At 47.4% G+C, this 18,972-nt stretch overlaps 1 protein-coding gene across 1 annotated transcript in view; it reads left to right on the plus strand.

Moving 5' to 3' along the window:
• The window catches only part of LOC140428092 (gastrin-releasing peptide receptor-like), a 95,842-nt gene that overhangs the window by 15,147 nt on the left and 61,723 nt on the right, over positions 1–18,972 (plus strand). Inside the window, exon 2 of the mRNA XM_072514137.1 lies at positions 9,910–10,261. Coding sequence (XP_072370238.1) covers positions 9,910–10,261 — 352 coding nt within the window. The remainder of the gene's footprint in view (positions 1–9,909; positions 10,262–18,972) is intronic.

The raw sequence follows: 18,972 nt of genomic DNA on the forward strand, positions 1-18,972 counted from the left end.
GGACACCCTAGGTCTCAGGGAGGCACGGGCCCTGGCAGGCTCCCTGGACATGGCCTCCAGGAACGCCCGTGCCTGTGTTCCCGACCACGCGGCAGCCCCCTGGGCAGCGTGGAACTCCGCAGCGACCGACCCCGAGACTTCCCCCGTTCCCCCACAGACCTGCGCTGCAAGGCGGCCTGGCAACCCCGAGGGGCCCCGCTGCTACTTTTGCGGGCAGGCCAAGCACCCAGCCAGCGCTGCCTGGCCCGCGCATCCACCTGCAAGGGATGTGGCAAAAAGGTCCATTACGTGCGGGTATGTCAGGCCTGAGCAGTGGCCGCGGTCTCCAGCGGCGAATCCGGACCGCGAACTTCTCCACGGGCCCCGTGCAGCCAGCGGTCGCCGCCACGCCCATATCCCAGGGCCACATGCGGACCCCGGACGCCGCCATCTTGTGCCACGGAGGCCATGCTTGAGGGATGGGCGCCGCCATTTTATGCACCCCCAGCCATGTGCGACCAATGGGAGACGCCATCTTGGTTGAACCCCCAGGACCTCAGCTCGGCTGACCACACACTGCCTGAACAGAATTCCCAACTACTGCGATTGGCCTCGGTGATTCTGGATCAGTCTCGACCACGAACGCTCTCAACAACTACAACAACTGTTTTCATTAACGGGCACGAGACGTCCTGCCTAATTGACTCTGGGAGCATGGAGAGCTTCATACACCCCGACACGGTAAGGCGCTATTCCCTCCTCATCCACCCTGTTAATCAAAAAATCTCACTGGCCCGGTTCCCAGTCAGTGGAGATAAAGGGTTTTTGTGTAGCAAACCTCACAATCCAGGGAAGGGAGTTCAAAAGTTTCTGTCTTTACGTCCTTCCCCACCTCTGCCCGGCTACACTCCTGGGTTTAGACTTCCAGTGTAACCTTCAAAGTCTGACCTTCCAATTCGGCGGCCCTATACCCCTCCTTACTGTTTGCGGCCTCACAACCCTTAAGGTCGACCTCACCCCGGATTGCAAACCCGTCGCCACCAGGAACAGACGCTACAGCGCTGAGGACCGGATCTTTATTAGGTCGGAGGTTCAAAGGCTACTGAGGGAAGGGGTCAGTGAAGCCAGTAACAGCCCCTGGAGAGCTCAAGTTGTGGTGGTAAAGACCGGGGAGAATCATAGGATGGTCAACGACTACAGTCAGACCATCAACAGGTTTATGCAACTGGATGCATACCCTCTCCCCCGCATATCCGACCTGGTGAACAGGATCGGGCATTATAAGGTCTTCTCCATGGTGGATCTCAAGTCCGCCTACCACCAGCTCCCCATCTGCATGAGTGACCACAAATACACTGCCTTCGAGGCAGATGGGCGGCTCTATCACTTCTTAAGGGTTCCCTTTGGTGTCACTAACGGAGTTTCGGTCTTCCAGCGCGAGATGGACCGAATGGTTGACCGGTACGGTTTACGGGCAACATTCCCGTATCTCGATAATGTCACCATCTGCGGCCACGACCAGCAGGACCATGACACCAACCTCCGAAAATTTCTCCAGACCGCTAAAATCCTTAACCTAACATACAATAAGGATAAATGCGTGTTTAGCACCGACCGTCTAGACATTCTCGGCTACGTAGTGTGAAATGGAGTTATAGGCCCCGACCCTGAATGCATGCGCCCCCTTATGGAGTTCCCCCTCCCTCACTGCTCTAAGGCCCTGAAACGCTGCCTAGGGTTGTTTAGCTACTACGCCCAGTGGGTCCCCAACTATGCGGACAAGGCCCGTCCCCTGATCCAATCCACAGCTTTTCCCCTGTCGATAGAGGCCCACCAGGCCTTCAGCCGCATCCAAGCAGACATTGCAAAGGCCATGATGCACGCCATCGACGAGTCCCTCCCCTTCCAGATCGAGAGCGATGCGTCCGACGTAGCCCTGACGGCCACCCTCAACCAAGCGGGCAGACCCGTGGCCTTCTCCCGTACCCTCCATGCTTCCGAAATCCGCCACTCCTCAGTCAAAAAGGAGGCCCAGGCCATAGTAGAAGCTGTGCGACATTGGAGGCATTACCTGGCCGGCAGGAGATTCACTCTCTTCACTGACCAACGGTCGGTTGCTTTCATGATCGATAATGCACAGCGGGGCAAGATAAAAAACGACAAGATCTTGCGGTGGAGGATCGAACTCCCCATCTACAACTACGAGATCTTGTATCGTCCCGGGAAGTTAAACGAGCCTCCTGACGCCCTGTCCCGCGGCACATGTGCCACCGCACAAGTGGACCGCCTCCGAGCCCTCCACGAGGACCTCTGCCACCTGGGGGTCACTCGCTTTTTCCATTTCGTCAAGACCTGCAACCTTCCCTACTACATCGAGGAGGTCAGGACTGCCACCAGGGACTGCCAAATCTGCACGGAATGCAAACCGCACTTCTACCGGCCAGAGAGAGCGCACCTGATAAGGCTTCCCGTCCCTTTGAACGCCTCAGCATGGACTTCAAAGGCCCCCTTCCCACCACCGACCGCAACACGTACTTTCTGAACGTGATTGACGAGTACTCCCGGTTCCCATTTGCCATCCCCTGCCCCAACATGACCGCCACCACCGTCATCAAGGCCCTCCATAGCATCTTTGCACTGTTCGGGTTCCCCGCTTACATACACAGTGATAGGGGGTCCTCCTTTATGAGCGACGAACTGCGTCAAATCCTGCTCAGCAAGGGCATCGCCTCAAGCAGGACGACCAGTTACAAACCCCGGGGTAACGGACAGGTAGAGAGGGAGAATGGAACGGTCTGGAAGACCGTCCTACTGGCCCTACGGTCCAGGAACCTCCCAGTCTCCTGCTGGCAAGAAGTCCTCCCGGATGACCTCCACTCCACCCGGTCACTACTTTGTACAACCACCAATCAGATACCTCACGAACGTCTCCTTGTCTTCCCTAGGAAGTCCCCCTCTGGGACCTCGCTCCTGACCTGGCTGGCAGCACCCAGACCCATCCTGCTCCGAAGACACGTGCGGGCGCACAAGTCGGACCCGTTGGTCGAGAGGGTCCATCTGCTCCATGCTAACCCCCAGTACGCCTACGTGGCGTACCCCGGCAGCCGACAAGATATGGTCTCCCTACGAGACCTAGCGCCCGCCAGAACTCCACACACATTCCAGACACCAGTCCCAGCCTCCCCTCCACCGCAGCACCTTACAGGAGGATTGGTCCTTCCCCCGCCCCAGTCTACGCCCCCCCACCCACCGACGCCCCCCGCAGGCCTTCCCTTCCCAGGTCAGCCGTTTTCCCCACCAGCGCCGTCTAGGGGCGACGAAGCTGCCATGGAGATCGAAGCCACGCTCAAGGAGTCACAGACGCCCGAGCCTCCACCGGAGTCACCAATGAGGTTCCGACGATCACAGAGGATGACCAGGGCCCCCGATCGACTTATTGCTTCATTTTAACTGTAATCTGTAAATATAAACCACCAAATGTACATAGCTACCAGACTTGTAAATAGTTACTAAACACTGTACGGAGGTATTACGGTACCTCCATAACTAATTATACCATGTTATGTTTTGTAGTTTCTGGCCACCACCGCCGCCGGACTGTTTTTTAACAGGGGGGTGAATGTGGTATTATAGGTATTATGGTACCTGAGAGGCTAAAGTACCATTGGTAGAACCTGTATGCTTGCTATTGGCTAGAGTGTATAATAGCTCCGCCCTGATAGGCGGGGTATAAGAACCCATGCCGTCCCAGCAGCCCTCATTCTGTACCTGAGCTGCTGGGGGAAACATCTAGCTTATTAAAGCCTTCAGTTGGACTACAACCTTGCTTTAGTGGTCATTGATCGCGCATCAGGGTCAAATTGTGTAAACATTTAAGATAAGTTAAAGGGGTATTGATATGAAAGAGGTCTAATGGGAAATGGGAACAAGGTGGATACATGTGGTTCATAAGCACCAACCCAAACTGATTGGGCTTAACAGCCTGTTTCAGTGTTGTAATAATTTTGTAATTCTAAGTAATTCGTACAGACTGTTTCAAGTCACTGTTCATCAATCTTACCACTAGAATCCCACAAAATCCCAATATTTCAATCGAATGAAATTACGTGTACAACTATGAAGGCCGTTTCTGATAACCTGTTTCATTTTGTTGCTTATTGCCTTCAGTTGCACTCTCACAAAGACAAATATGTGATAAAAGTAATCAATTGATTGTACATTTATTGGTATGCTCTGTATCATAACAGATGGGAAGTTGAGGATCACAGAATAATGTTTTATATGAATAATGTTTCAATGAGAAGAATATTGTAAGTTTTTAACATTTGCTTTAAAATGTCAATACATTAGTAAAATAGCCAAATTTGTTGCATTGTTCACTTATTCATTAAGTCGTAAGATGGAAGCGATTTTTCCATTTCGATCTTCTGCTGTTTTGTGCTGCTGATTGATCTGGTGTAGAAGGCGGGTTACAGACTAAATATACTGCCCACACTAATCTTTAGATGCAATCATTAGTCATCAGTAACATTCATTTGTACATCAACTGAATTAATCTTTATTGTTCTTTTCCATTTTGAGACAAATCAATATGAGCATCTTTTCTTGCAAAGTGTTGATTAATTGTAGCTTTATTATCAATTTAGCAAAGGCGATCACGACAGGTTATTTTTCAAAAGCATAACAGGAGATAAATCACTTCAGTGGTCAATTTTATCACACGTACATGTTAATATGGAGGAATTTATGAAGTTTGCATTAACCAAGTATTTGTTCCACTGTTTGTCTCAAAATTCCTCTCTTGCATAAGTGACGTAGCCAACAACCGCAGTTCCCAGGATAAGCTCTAACAGTGCCTCATAACATTTCCCAGACATGGAATCAGGTTGTACAGCACAGGAGATGATTTGTTCCATTGTGCCTTTGCCAGCTCTTTGAAAAAGATATCTAATTAGTCCCAATCTTCTATTCTTTCTTCCAAGTCCTGCATTGTTTCCCTTTCAAGTACTTATCCAATTGCCTTGTGAAAAGTACCTGCTTCCACCTTCCTTCAGGGTAGTTCATTCCAGGTCATTACAACTCACACTCTTTTGCCAATTATTTTAAATCGGTGTCCTCTGGCTACCTAGCCTCCTGTCAGTTGAAATAGTTTCTCCCTATTTACTGTATCAAAGCCCCTTTGAATTTTGAACAACTCTGTTAAATCTTCCTTTAATCGTCTCTGAGGAAAATAATTCTAACTTCTTTGTTTTATCCACATATGACTTCCAATATACAGTGCATATATGGCGTAAAATAATATCTGGAGTGAGATCTTCCGGCTGCGTTGCGCTCGAAAAGCAGCTCCCTTCCGGGATCATCCAAATTCGCCACACCTGACGAGATCTAATGCGATCTTGCGAGACATTGTGATGTAAAGACTTTAAGAGATTAAGATTAGCAGTCCATTAGTTGTTCAGGTGGGCAAAAATCACCAGAGCTCTGAATCTATATCCCAGATGGTCCTCCTTTTGGTCACCGATGGAAAACATTTCTGAGTTAGTTTGTTACTAATGACAACGCATACTTATGTCGCACTTATAGCACAGAAAATATCCAAAGTCATTTTCATGGAAATACAATCAGACAAATGGATACCAAACCAAAGGAGATATAAAGAGGGTTGGACAAATTAATCAAAGAGGCAGATTTTAAGGAGGTGAGGGAGGCAGAGGGGTTCAAGGAGGGAATTGCAAAGCATGGGACTTAGTTGGCTGAAGGAGCATCTGCCAGAAGGATTGTGCGGAGATATACCAATGGATTAAAATGCTGACAACTGACTCTGTCACTGCACAAAGAATGATAGAGATTTAGCATTGTGGCACTGCAACAGCACAGATGCTGATGTATTTTCCCTTCTCCTGTCACCTCCATGATATAGACCTTCTCATTCTGCCTGGATATAAAGGCATGAAACTAGCAACATGCATGTGAATAATGGTTTGTAGCGCTCGTGACACTACTCTTCCAGTGTAATTATGCAAGACTCAATTTATCAAGAGAGAATGAAGACTTTACTCATGAACTTTTCTTTAACCTCTTTTAAAGTCGGTTGATGGGACCCCAGACACTCTTCCTCCTGCCATAGCATCTCTGGAGTGAACCTTCCCTCTGCTGCAGCCACTCCACCCCATAACCATGACCAAGAGGAAGCCCACCACTGCCTCAGTGGGAAATAGTTCCAGTGATGGAGCAAGGTAGTTGCTGCATCACCAGCAGAGGCTGCCGACCATCTCAAGAGAGTGGCAGAGCTTCAATGAAGAAAGCAGTATTCTTTTAATGACCTGAGCCATTTGGGACTTTTTAACCACACAAACATATGAAGAAAGGAACAAGGAGAAGGAGGAGGTCATTCAGCTCCTCGAGCCTGCTCCTCCATTTGGTAATATCATGGCTGATCTGATAATTACCTCAAATCTGCATTCCACCTACTTCTGACCCCTTTCACCCCTTTGCTTACCAAAAATCTATCCACCTCTGTCTTAAAAATATTCAAGACTCTGATTCCATCACCTTTTTTGGAAGAGAGTTCCAAAGTCTCAATGCTTTGAGTGAAATGATTTTTGCCTCATCTCCATTTTAAATGTGCGACCCCTTATTTTTAAACAGAGACCCCTAGTTCTAGATTCTCCAACAAGAGGAAGCATCCTTTTAACATCGATCCTATCAGTACTCCTCAGGGACTTATATGTTTCAATCGAAAGAAGGAAAATAAATAATTTGCATTTATATTGCATCTTCAAAGAACTTGGGCGGGATTCTCCGACCCCCCCCCCGCCGGGTCGAATCGCCGGGGGTCAGCGTGAATCCCGCCCCCGCCTGCTGCCGAATTCTCCGGCGCCGGAGATTCGGTTGGGGCGGGAATCGCGCCACGCCGGTTGGCGGGGCCCCCACCCACCCCCCCCCCCCCGGCGATTTTCCGACTCGCAATGGGCCGAAGTCCCGCTCGTTCTATGGAGGTCCCACCGGCGTAAATTAGAGTTGGTCCCTTAACGGCGGGACCTGGTGGGCAGCTTTGGGGTCCTGGGGGGGGGGGGGGGGGGGGGGGGCGCGGGGCGATCTGGCCCAGGGGGGTGCCCCCACGGTGGCCTGGCCCGTGATTGGGGTCCACCGATCCGCGGGCGGGCCTGTGCCGTGGGGGGACTCTATTCCTATGCGCCGGCCATGTAAGCCTCCGCGATGGTCAACACATAGGTGAACCCCCCCTGACGCTCCTGCGCATGCGCGGACCCGCGCCGGCCGGTGGAGTCCCTTCGACCCCGGCTGGCGTGGCGCCAAAGGCCTTCCACGCCGGCCGGCGGGGCGCCAACCACTCCGGGCGGGCCTAGCCCCTGAAGGTGCGGAGGATTCCGCACTTTTGGGGCGGCCCGACGCCGAAGTGGTTCACACCACTCCGTCCCGCCGGGACCCCCCGCCCCACCGGGTACGGGAGAATCCCGCCCCTTATGTCAGAAACAAACTTTAAATTATTGTTTTTATCAGCAGCCAAGTGAAGGAATGCAAAAAATATGTCAACTAATTGTCAAACAGCAAGGTCTCACCAACAGCATTGAAATAAACATATTAATTGAAGGAGAACTCTGCTGGCTACAATACCTTTTGCATTTACCTGAGAGGGCAAATAGTGCCCTGGTTTGAAGTCCCATCTGAAAGACAGCTCCCTATTCAGCTAGCCGAGATTATATGCTCAAGTCTCTGAGTGAGGCTTGAGCCCAGGACCAGCTAACTCAGCGGTTAGAGTACTATCACTAAGCCAAGCTTGATACCTTTTCCATGATCTACTCTAATACTTCACAGTGCTTGCACACTGATTCATGCAATGGCAGGATTGTTGTATGAGTAGAGATTGTATCGACTAGGCCTGTATTCAATAGAACTTGGAAGAATAAGATCGGATTTAATTGAAACACATGAAATTCTGACGGAGTTGGACAGACTGGATGCAGAGATGTTATTTCCTCTGACTGGGGGTTCTAGAATAAGAGGGTCACATTCTCAGAATACGGGGTCGGTCATTTAGGACTGAGGTGAGGAGAAATTTCCTCACTTCGAGGGTGGTGAACCTGTGGAATTCTCTACCACAGAAGGCTGTAGCGGCCAAGTCACTGACTACATTTAAGAAGGAAAAACATAGATTTCTAGACTCTAATCAAGCGGTATGGGGAGAGCACTGGAGTGTGGTATTGAGGTAGAGGATCAGCCATGATCATGCTGAATGGCAGAGTAGGTTCGAAGGGCTGAATGGCCTATTCTTGGTCCAATTCTCTATGTTTCTATGTTTCACAGTGCTTTGTCTGGTTAGCATGATGCTTTATATCGAACATGTGGCTTGAAAACCCTCATTAGCAGTTTTCTTTGCACATTTATAATAATAATAATCGCTTATTGTCACAAGTAGGCTTCAATAAAGTTACTGTGAAAAGCCCCTAGTCGCCACATTCCGGCACCTGTTTGGGGAGGCCGGTATGGGAATTGAACCCGCACAGCTGGCCTTGTTCTGCATTACAAGCCAGCTGTTCAGCCCACTGTGCTAAACCAGCCCCTAATTTAACCATATTGCCAATTTCAGCTTTCTAATGGGACCACAATTAAATTGCGTCCACAATAACTTTCATTGCTTACTTATGATTATGCCCATATCTGTCTGCCTAATAATTCTTATCAGTACTCACAAAAAATGTCTCCCTCCATGGGAGGAGTCCTCAATAACAGTTGCTGCTCTTGTTTTGATGCTTTACACTTTTCATTATTTACTTATGCATATTTCTGAAGATCAGACTGCTTTTTGGGTACTTTCATAGATTGTGCAATGCCATTTGGAACATCTGTATTTTCCTCTGTTCCTGGCATTCCTTTAGACAACCAATGTGAAGACCATAAGACGTAGCGGCAGAAGTAGGGCATTAAACCCATCGAGTCTGCTCCACCATTCAATGAGATCACGACTCATCTGATAATCCTCAACGCCACCTTCCCGCCTTAGCCCTATATCCCTTGATTCCCTTCCTGATGATAATGTTGCCGAAAGAAGCTAACAAAGAATGTTTGCAGCCCCTTCGGTAAAAGAGACTTTTCTTTGCACATTATTGCACCTCCACCACAGCTAGACTTATCCATTGTACATGTTAATTCCAGTTAAGTGACTTGATCGATGCTTCATGAGTGGGTCAAAGTCTTTATTGCTAAGGTGTTTTGAAAGGTTAATCAGTGTTTCAGCGACATCAATATTGCAGGGATCAGATGATTTCTTTCTTGTAAAATGTGTGATAAATGTGCACTACTTTAATACAAATTCCACGCACAGATACCATCCTCCTCTGATATTATTATTTAATTGCTGTTTCAATAGTAACATTAGTGCACCATTAACTCTGTAGAGAACCTCTTATTGTGATGTCTTCAACAACACATCAACACACAGCTGACTTCGGGAGCAATTAAAAACATGCTGCAGGAGATGTTTGATTTGCCCATCTCATGTGTCCATGAGTCCTTGGCATACATATCGGAGATAGCAGACCTATCACATAACTCACTCTGTGCAGAAAGGACGGATCTAGATTAATGCTCGGCTGGGGAGACAATTTTCTGCAGATCCCACAATTCTGCTTTTGTTGTTGGCTTCAGAGTATTGTACTTTTAATGTTTGGATAGGCAGAATTTTAAGGGGATAGGGGTGGAGCTTTGGGGGTGTCAGCAACTGAATGTACAAATATAGACTATCAGAAAGCACTAATTTGGGAGTAATTACATTGGTGTTAAGCAAAAGTGATCACCTAGGATTATTCCCATTGAACTCGGCCGAATACATATATATTGTAATTTATTTCATTTCATTATTATGAGAGATCATGAATATTATTACATATTGTTCATTTATTCATTTTGCAGGTACAAAGCGATAGTCAGACCCATGGACATCCAGACCACCAATGCCCTGATGAAAATATGTGTGAAAGCAGCACTTATCTGGGTGTTTTCAATGCTGTTGGCTGTTCCTGATGCTGTATTTTCCGATCTGCAGTCCTTCTATGACTCCCATAGCAATAAAACGTTTACGACATGTGCCCCATACCCGCTTGGTGATGAGCTGCATCCTAAAATCCACTCCACAGCGTCCTTCCTGATTCTCTATGTCATCCCACTCTTCATCATATCCGTGTACTATTTCCACATTGCCAAGAACTTGATCAGGAGTGCTTACAACATTCCAGCAGAGGGCAATCAGCACATTTTGAGACAGGTAAGCTAACAGATTTCAGACTGATGAACATCCGAGGTGATGGCACTGTATTATAATGTGATGAATGCCATTTTGAATAAACACTGAGAGCATAAAAACCTGCTTGAAATCAATCATGTCAGCCGGACAAATCAATTTCCATTTACTACACTGTAAAATGTAATAATCTTGGCAAGTACAAATCCTGCTTACAATTAACATTTTAGACCAGAACTTTTCATGTGATCTTAAAGAGCGCTCATACTCCTCATGATGTTTCCAATGGTTCCCCAATATTTAGTCAATTCGGTACCATTACTATTGCCGTTTAAACAAGTTGTTTACTTAAGCAGCACTAGGCATATGTAAAGATGAGGTAATAACCTGGTCAGGCCGCAACTCAGGATGTAACAGCAGGAGCAGCATGCTTATAGACAGAGTTAAGTGATCCCTCAATCAATGGATCAGATCAAAGTATTGCAGTCCTGCGTATTCCAGCCATGAATGGTAGTGGATAATAAACAACGAGCAGGAGGAGAAGGCTGCACGAACATTCCTATTCTTAATGATTGGGGTGACCAACACATCAGTGTAAAAGACAACGGGCAGCATTTTCCGTCCCGCCGGCCTCGTTTTCCGAAGTGGTGCACCCCCCAGCAGCGGATTCTCCGTTCCCGCAGCCAGCCAATGGGGTTTCCCATTGTGGCCGCCCTATGCCATCTGGAAACGCGCAGGTGTGGGTGTGCTGCTTGCGGGGCAGAGGATCCTGCCGACGGAGAATCCCGCTGAAGGCATTTGCAACCATCTTCAACCAGAAATGCTAATTGGGTAAGTGCAGCTCTAATAACACTGAACAAGCTCCGCACAAGTAAAGCAGCCCACTTGATTGGAACCCCATCCACCACCTTAAACATTCACTCTCTCCACAACTGGCACACAGTGAAAGCAGTGTGTATCATCTACAAGGTGAACTGCAATAACTCATCGAGGCTTCTTCCAAACTTTCAACATTTGCCACTTAGGAGGACAAGGACAGCAGATACAAGGGAATACCACCGCTTGCAAGTTGCCCTTCAAGTCATACACCACCCTGATTTGGAAATATATTATTCCTTTACTGTCACTATCTCAACTAGTTAGAATTCCCTCCCTAGCAGGATGGTGGGTGTACCTTATACCACAAGGACTGCAATAGTTTACGAAACTCACTAACACCCTTACAAAGGAAATTAGGGATGGGCAATAGATGCTAACCTTGCCACGGATCCCCACATCCTTTGAAGAAATAAATAAAACATTAAAGGGGGAGAAGTCTGATGGAAAAGTTATTTGCGTGCAACTGGTAGAATGCGGTGTATTCATAAAGAAAGGTGTATTTCTATTTGGAAGTCGGAAGGATGGTGAGAATGCCCTCATACATTATATAGTGCACAGCATGCCACTCATGAGGATTTCCTGGCACTTGCTGTCTAGCTGGTGAGGGTTCAACTTCACTTGTCTAATATCTAAGAACATAGAACATAGAAAATACAGCACAGAACAGGCCCTTCGGCCCACAATGTTGTGCCGAACCTTTGTCCTAGATTAATCATAGATTATCATTGAATTTACAGTGCAGAAGGAGGCCATTCGGCCCTTTGAGTCTGCACCGGCTCTTGGAAAGAGCACCCTACCCAAACTCAACACCTCCACCCAACACCAAGGGCAATTTGGACATTAAGGGCAATTTATCATTGGCCAATTCACCTAACCTGCACATCTTTGGACTGTGGGAGGAAACCGGAGCACCCGGAGGAAACCCACGCAGACACGGGGAGGACGTGCAGACTCCGCACAGACAGTGACCCAAGCCAGAATCGAACCTGGGACCCTGGAGCTGTGAAGCAATTGTGCTATCCACAATGCTACCGTGCTGCCCTTGAGAACAAATAAATCTACACTATATCATTTTACCGTAATCCATGTACCTATCCAATAGCTGCTTGAAGGTCCCTAATGTTTCCGACTCAACTACTTCCACAGGCAGTGCATTCCATGCCCCCACTACTCTCTGGGTAAAGAACCTACCTCTGATATCCCTCCTATATCTTCCACCTTTCACCTTAAATTTATGTCCCCTTGTAATGGTTTGTTCCACCCGGAGAAAAAGTCTCTGACTGTCTACTCTATCTATTCCCCTGATCATCTTATAAACCTCTATCAAGTCGCCCCTCATCCTTCTCCGTTCTAATGAGAAAAGGCCTAGCACCCTCAACCTTTCCTTGTAAGACCTACTCTCCATTCCAGGCAACATCCTGGTAAATCTTCTTTGCACCTTTTCCAAAGCTTCCACATCCTTCCTAAAATGAGGCGACCAGAACTGTACACAGTACTCCAAATGTGGCCTTACCAAAGTTTTGTACAGCTGCATCATCACCTCACGGCTCTTAAATTCAATCCCTCTGTTAATGAACGCGAGCACACCATAGGCCTTCTTCACAGCTCTATCCACTTGAGTGGCAACTTTCAAAGATGTATGAACATAGACCCCAAGATCTCTCTGCTCCTCCACATTGCCAAAAACTCTACCGTTAACCCTGTTTTCCGCATTCATATTTGTCCTTCCAAAATGGACAACCTCACACTTTTCAGGGTTAAACTCCATCTGCCACTTCTCAGCCCAGCTCTGCATCCTATCTATGTCTCTTTGCAGCCGACAACAGCCCTCCTTACTATCCACAACTCCACCAATCTTCGTATCGTCTGCAAATTTACTGACCCACCCTTCAACTCCCTCATCCAAGTCATTAATGAAAATCACAAACAGCAGAGGACCCAGAACTGATCCCTGCGGTACGCCACTGGTAACTGGGATCCAGGCTGAATATTTGCCATCCACCACCACTCTCTGACTTCTATCGGTTAGCCAGTTTGTTATCCAACTGGCCAAATTTCCCACTATCCCATGCCTCCTTACTTTCTGCATAAGCCTACCATGGGGAACTTTATCAAATGCCTTACTAAAATCCATGTACACTACATCCATTGCTTTACCTTCATCCACATGCTTGGTCACCTCCTCAAAGAATTCAATAAGATTTGTAAGGCAAGACCTACCCCTCACAAATCCGTGCTGACTATCCCTAATCAAGCAGTGTCTTTCCAGATGCTCAGAAATCCTATCCTTCAGTACCCTTTCCATTACTTTGCCTACCACCGAAGTAAGACTAACTGGCCTGTAATTCCCAGGGTTATCCCTAGTCCCTTTTTTGAACAGGGGCACGACATTCGCCACTCTCCAATCCCCTGGTACCACCGTTGTTGACAGTGAGGACGAAAAGATCATTGCCAACGGCTCTGCAATTTCATCTCTGGCTTCCCATAGAATCCTTGGATATATCCCGTCAGGCCCGGGGGACTTGTCTATCCTCAGGTTTTTCAAAATGCCCAACACATAAGAGTGAATGTCCTCCTGAGGGTGGAGATGTACCATCTCTTTGGGTTGAAATATCTTACACCGAGATTGAATCGCGAGAATTCTATGGTACCGAAAGCGGCGCAGGTCCCAGAACGATTTAGGACATCTAATGGGCTAGCACCGGTGCAATGTGTAACTCGTGCAATTCCAACGGACACTGGTGTGTCGCTCGCCAGGGTTGGGATTGGCACTCGGGACGTTGACAAGCTGCAGCTGCATTGAACACTCCACTCCCCACACACTCTCATTCCAGCCAAGAAAATGGCACCCTGAAGAGCGGCACCAAGGATCGCCGATGCAGAGCTGGAGACACTGTTGGATGCCGTGGTGGAGAGACGGGACATCCTGTTCCCCAGGTGGGGAGGAGGCTGCCACCCGTGGATGTCAACTGGGCCCAGACATCCCGGTCCTGGTAGTACACCCTGACCCCATGGCACATCCTCTCGTTGCTCCCTGCTACCCATCCCCCACCCCCCAACACTGGCAGATGCCCCCCCAGTTAGCGGCAGGGCTGGCAGCCCACGGTTGTGCCTTTGGGAACATGTCTTACCTCCTCTCTCCCTCTTAGCAGCCACGGTGCATGTTTCCTGATTTTAAATACCACAGGGGAACCTCACCATCGGTAATTCCATCTGAATGCGGAGCATCGTGGGAGACCCAGAGAATGCCGGGTCGGGCCCGCTAATTATATGCCCACGGCCTTTATGATACAATTTGCATGCTCACTCTACGTAGGACGCATTCACGCTGCTGTCAAGACACCGGAGTATGGCATTCCGTTGGAAGCACCAGCGTAGACCTCGACATTCGGCTGATGCATGATTCAACGCCCGATCCCGTTTCGCGATTCCGGCATCGCTGGATGGAGAATCCCGCCCCTCTTGTTTGTTATCCCAAGTTTCATCTGGGCTAATACCAATGCTAAAATGGCCAAAAAATAAACTTCACACAACTCATTGATGTGTTCGTAAAGTCATCCAATACACTCACAACCCCCATTTCTTCAAAAATCACATTTGGGATGCGACCGTAAATAAATTGGCCAAGTTCCAGTTGATCATTCCTTCTCTTGATCCAAGAAAACAATATGAAGATTCAACCTGAGCTTCCCCAGTTTTTCTATCACTCAGACACAACTGTCCAAATTTCAAACTTCAAAAGCTTTTAATCTTGAACTTTAAATGGTTTCTCATTGCCATGGTGCAGCCTTTGGGCTCAGTTAAACAGATTATATGTGAATGTATGGTATGAAATGGATTAATAAGACTGCAGTTAAAACAAATAGTGCTGACACACAGACATAAAAGTGACATTTGTTCATGGAGAGCAATAAAACACAATCCGAACATTCTCTTCTGAGTCAAGTATATAATACTGGAACTATATATCTGTAAAATTTCACATTGCAGCAATAACCCCCATTCTTGCTGTGCCATGCCATGGTGAATTCTAAAGGATGGAACAAATGGCCAAGATTATCATCTCACAGGAGCAGTGGATTCCTTCAGGAATGCAGTCCATGCTCCCTCATAAAATACCTTTCATGAGCATATTTGTATAAGAAAGCCTGCTGTGTGTGAAGTCACATGGTCCATGAAGAACCTTTGCAGCAATGCCCAATACAGGGCCCAGTGGGCCGCAGGCCAGTGAGTTTAGAAAGTGGTGATTTCAGCATTTTCTGCAAAGGAAATTTGAAATGACTATTCTTACATTACATTGGAGATAGCTGTATAGTTGGGGAAATGCAGTTAAATGTTTTGAGTGCTTTGCATGTTAATCACCATTTATTGAAATCTCCGAGGCAGCTGTGTTCAAGAGAAAAGGTTGTAAATCTGTGAAATATCATTTTTATAGTTTGAAATATGGTGATGTTTACAAGGGGCGTCATTTGTTAGGAACGCGTGGAATAAGGAAAAGTTCCTATTTATGTAGCACCTCATCATGCATCTTAGAAACATTCCAAAGTGCGTCACATCCAATGAAGCAACCCGAATGCAGTGGCGTGGTGACAACTAGTATGTTGGAAAAATGTGGGAGCTAATTTGTAGTAACGGTCCCACAAACAGGGATAATGTCAATGATGACGTTAGTTGAAGGAAGAATGTGTGTGGTTTACAGGAAAAATGTCCTGTTCTGCCTCATTGTCCTTTCGGACATTTACTATCTACCAGAGGCAGTTAAATGGGCAGAGCTAGAGAAATAATAGTCGAGATATTTCGGATATTCATGCTGATGGTGGAGCCAATGGGAAATCCTATTGACAGCAGTGGGACCAGAAGATTCTGCCGCCAGGCAATGGCGGGCTGCCTCCCACTGTCAAGAAACACACCGCAGGGAGACCTGAGAATCTCGCTCAAACTCTCCTCTACTCTAATTGACCCCCCACTCTTTAGTTCCCATCCAATTAAGATAGTGAACAAATCTTTCGATCCTGCATTTTTGTCATTGCCATTCTGCAACTGTCCACTAGGAAGCGCTCTAGAATGACATAGAGACCATCATCTCTGATTGTCCCTCCTGGGCCAATCCCTCTCCCTGGCAACTGTCAGAGGTTCAGTCAGACTGTTTGCAATCTCAATATCACATCTGAACCTCAGATGAGCTTCCAACCACACATTCAGGCCATCACTAAGAACACCTATTTCAACCTCTGCTTAATCACCTTTCCCTGCATCTCATTTGCTGCTGAAAGCTCTATCCAGATGTTTCAGATCTTCTAGATCTGCCGATTCCAACACACCACTACCTTATTTTAAAAGATATTTCAATCCAAACAGTCACAATATCAACTAAAACGAGACAGAATTAACTGTTTGAACAATTATTCCCCTTGTTATCCCTACCCCCCCCCCCCCCCCCCCCCACCCCCGCGATGAGTAGTTCCTCAAATAAAGTCAAGAACAGCCTCCACCACACTTCAACACCCTCTGCTGACCCCGTTAGAGCGAACTAAATCTCCAGCTGGAGAAAGTCATGCAAGTCCTGGTGTATCTGACATCCAGTTCAAAAGGATTCTTCGCTGAGTGATCAGAGAGGCGAAGGCCACGACATAGGCTCCCTTCCTCTCCAGCAGCCCTGGCTCCTCCGAGATCCCAAAGATTGCAACCATAGGATTTGGCTTAACCTCAGCTCCCACTATCCTGGATAATCTCCTGAACACCCCCTCCCAAAACCTCTCCAACTTCTGGCAGCCCCAAAACATGTGCGCATGATTCGTCGGCCCCCTCCCGCACTTCTCACACCCATCTGTTACCTTCTGGAAGAACCCACTCATCTTAGCCCAAGTCATGTGTACCCTGTGCACCACTTTGAACTGAATCAAGCTCATTCTCGCACAGAAGGAAGTTGAGTTCACTCACCGCATCACCTCACACTGCGTCACACCAGAGTCCCCATCCTATCATCCTCCTCAACTCCTCCTCCCACTTACACTTTATCCTTACCACCAGTGCCATGCCCTGCTCTACCAATTACCTTATATGTCCCTAATCTTGCCATCCCTCAAGTCATTATGGAGCAGAAGTTGTTCCAATAACGTGTACTCCGGTAGTCAGGGAACGTTGGCAACTCTTTTCGTGAAAAGTCCCACTCCTGCCTATACCTAAACTCACTTCCCCTCGGTAACTCAAACCTCTCCCGCAGTTTATCCAGTCCAGCAAACGTCCCCATTGAGAACATATCCCGAACCCACTCCAGCCCCTCCTCCCTCCACTACTTGCCCCACCCATCCATTCCTCAGCCTAATTTGATCCTTCACCCGGACATGTGTCCCCTGCAAGAAAATCACCTCCGCTCTCAACTCTTCAGGTATGCAAAAATCCGGGACCTCTTGACCATTCCGTTTAACCCACGGTCATTCCATGTCACAATTCTTGCCAGAGGCTTATGCCTCCAACCCCCCCCCCCCCCCCATATGTGTCACCTCTGGGTGTCTTGACTGCCCATTGGTCGTGTCCTATTCTATGTGTTCATTGGCTGTATGTCTGCATGTCATGATGTGTCTGGTGCTCCCTCTAGTCTTTACTTAGTTGTAGTGTATTTACATTAACCCCTTGTGTATTTACACTGATGCATATCACCACATCCCCCCTTTTTTCATGTTACATATTTTCTGTACAGTGTTAAAGAAAATTGAACAAAATAGGTAGATAAATGATGACATATACAAATCATGATGACAGTGATGATTATACAATACCAAATAATATGTATGAGTCCAAAGTTCATGAATTAATATGGTCGAGTGGCTTTCTTTGTTATTGAAGTGTCGATGTTGATGTTGTCATTTCCTTGTGAACACCATCAGTGTCCCTGTGCCTAAGGAACCAAGAAGTCATCAGGAGGTGTGCAAATGGTCAAATCATGTCATTGTCTGATTTGGACTCTTTTTTTTTCGATACTTGTGGTAGCGATTCTTTAAGTCATCTTTCCTGTCTGACCTGGACTGGTGTCTTTGTTTGCGATATTGATGCAGTATGTCATCTGCCTTGAAAGCTGGTTTGCTTGTTTGTAGTGGAGCAAACTCGAATCGGTGAGATTTGCTGTCATGCCATGGTATGGCTGTACTCTTGCCAGTGTTAGGAGTTGTGCTGTTACATTGTCCTGCATTTGCAGAGTTGTACCATGTCGTACCAGTCGTTGTTCCAGTGTTGTTGTTTTTGTTGTTGACGTTGGTGCCTTTGGTACTCTTGTTGTTGTTGTCATTGTTGTTATTTTCGTAGGTTTTGTTGTTGTGTTTGTTGCGTTCAATGACCACACCGAGTGGAGAATTCGAGTCCCTCACAAAGTTACTTGTGTCAGTGTCCTTTGTGGCATCTGCTGTTTCATTAAGCGTGCCTTCTCTGATTCCTCGGTCCTCCCCGTCTGGAGTCATGTCCGGTTCACTAGAATCAACTTTGGTTTGTCGATGCGCCCTGTCTGGAGTCCTTTCTGATTCACCTGAATCAGCTTTGGTTTATTGACACTCCCCGTCCGGAGTCATTTCAGGTTCACTTGAATCATTGGAGGTGTCACATGAATAATCTGAGGTGTCTTGATGCTCCCCGTCCGGAGTCAAAACGTTCAGGAATGCATTTTCTTGTGGAGAGGCTCGAGTGGATGAGGTTTGAATTAACATGGTGCCACTGGAGTCACTCGTAGCCTCACTTTGATCGTCGAGTGCCTCTGTACATACTAGCTGAGATCTGTCAGTCTCGCTGAGATGTCGCACATCTTGTATGGGAATTGTGAAGCCTTTGTCACTTGTCGCACATACAGTGGGTAGACCTTCAGTGTC

The sequence above is a fragment of the Scyliorhinus torazame genome, chromosome 8 (assembly GCF_047496885.1).
Source record: "Scyliorhinus torazame isolate Kashiwa2021f chromosome 8, sScyTor2.1, whole genome shotgun sequence".
Classification (NCBI taxonomy): domain Eukaryota; kingdom Metazoa; phylum Chordata; class Chondrichthyes; order Carcharhiniformes; family Scyliorhinidae; genus Scyliorhinus; species Scyliorhinus torazame.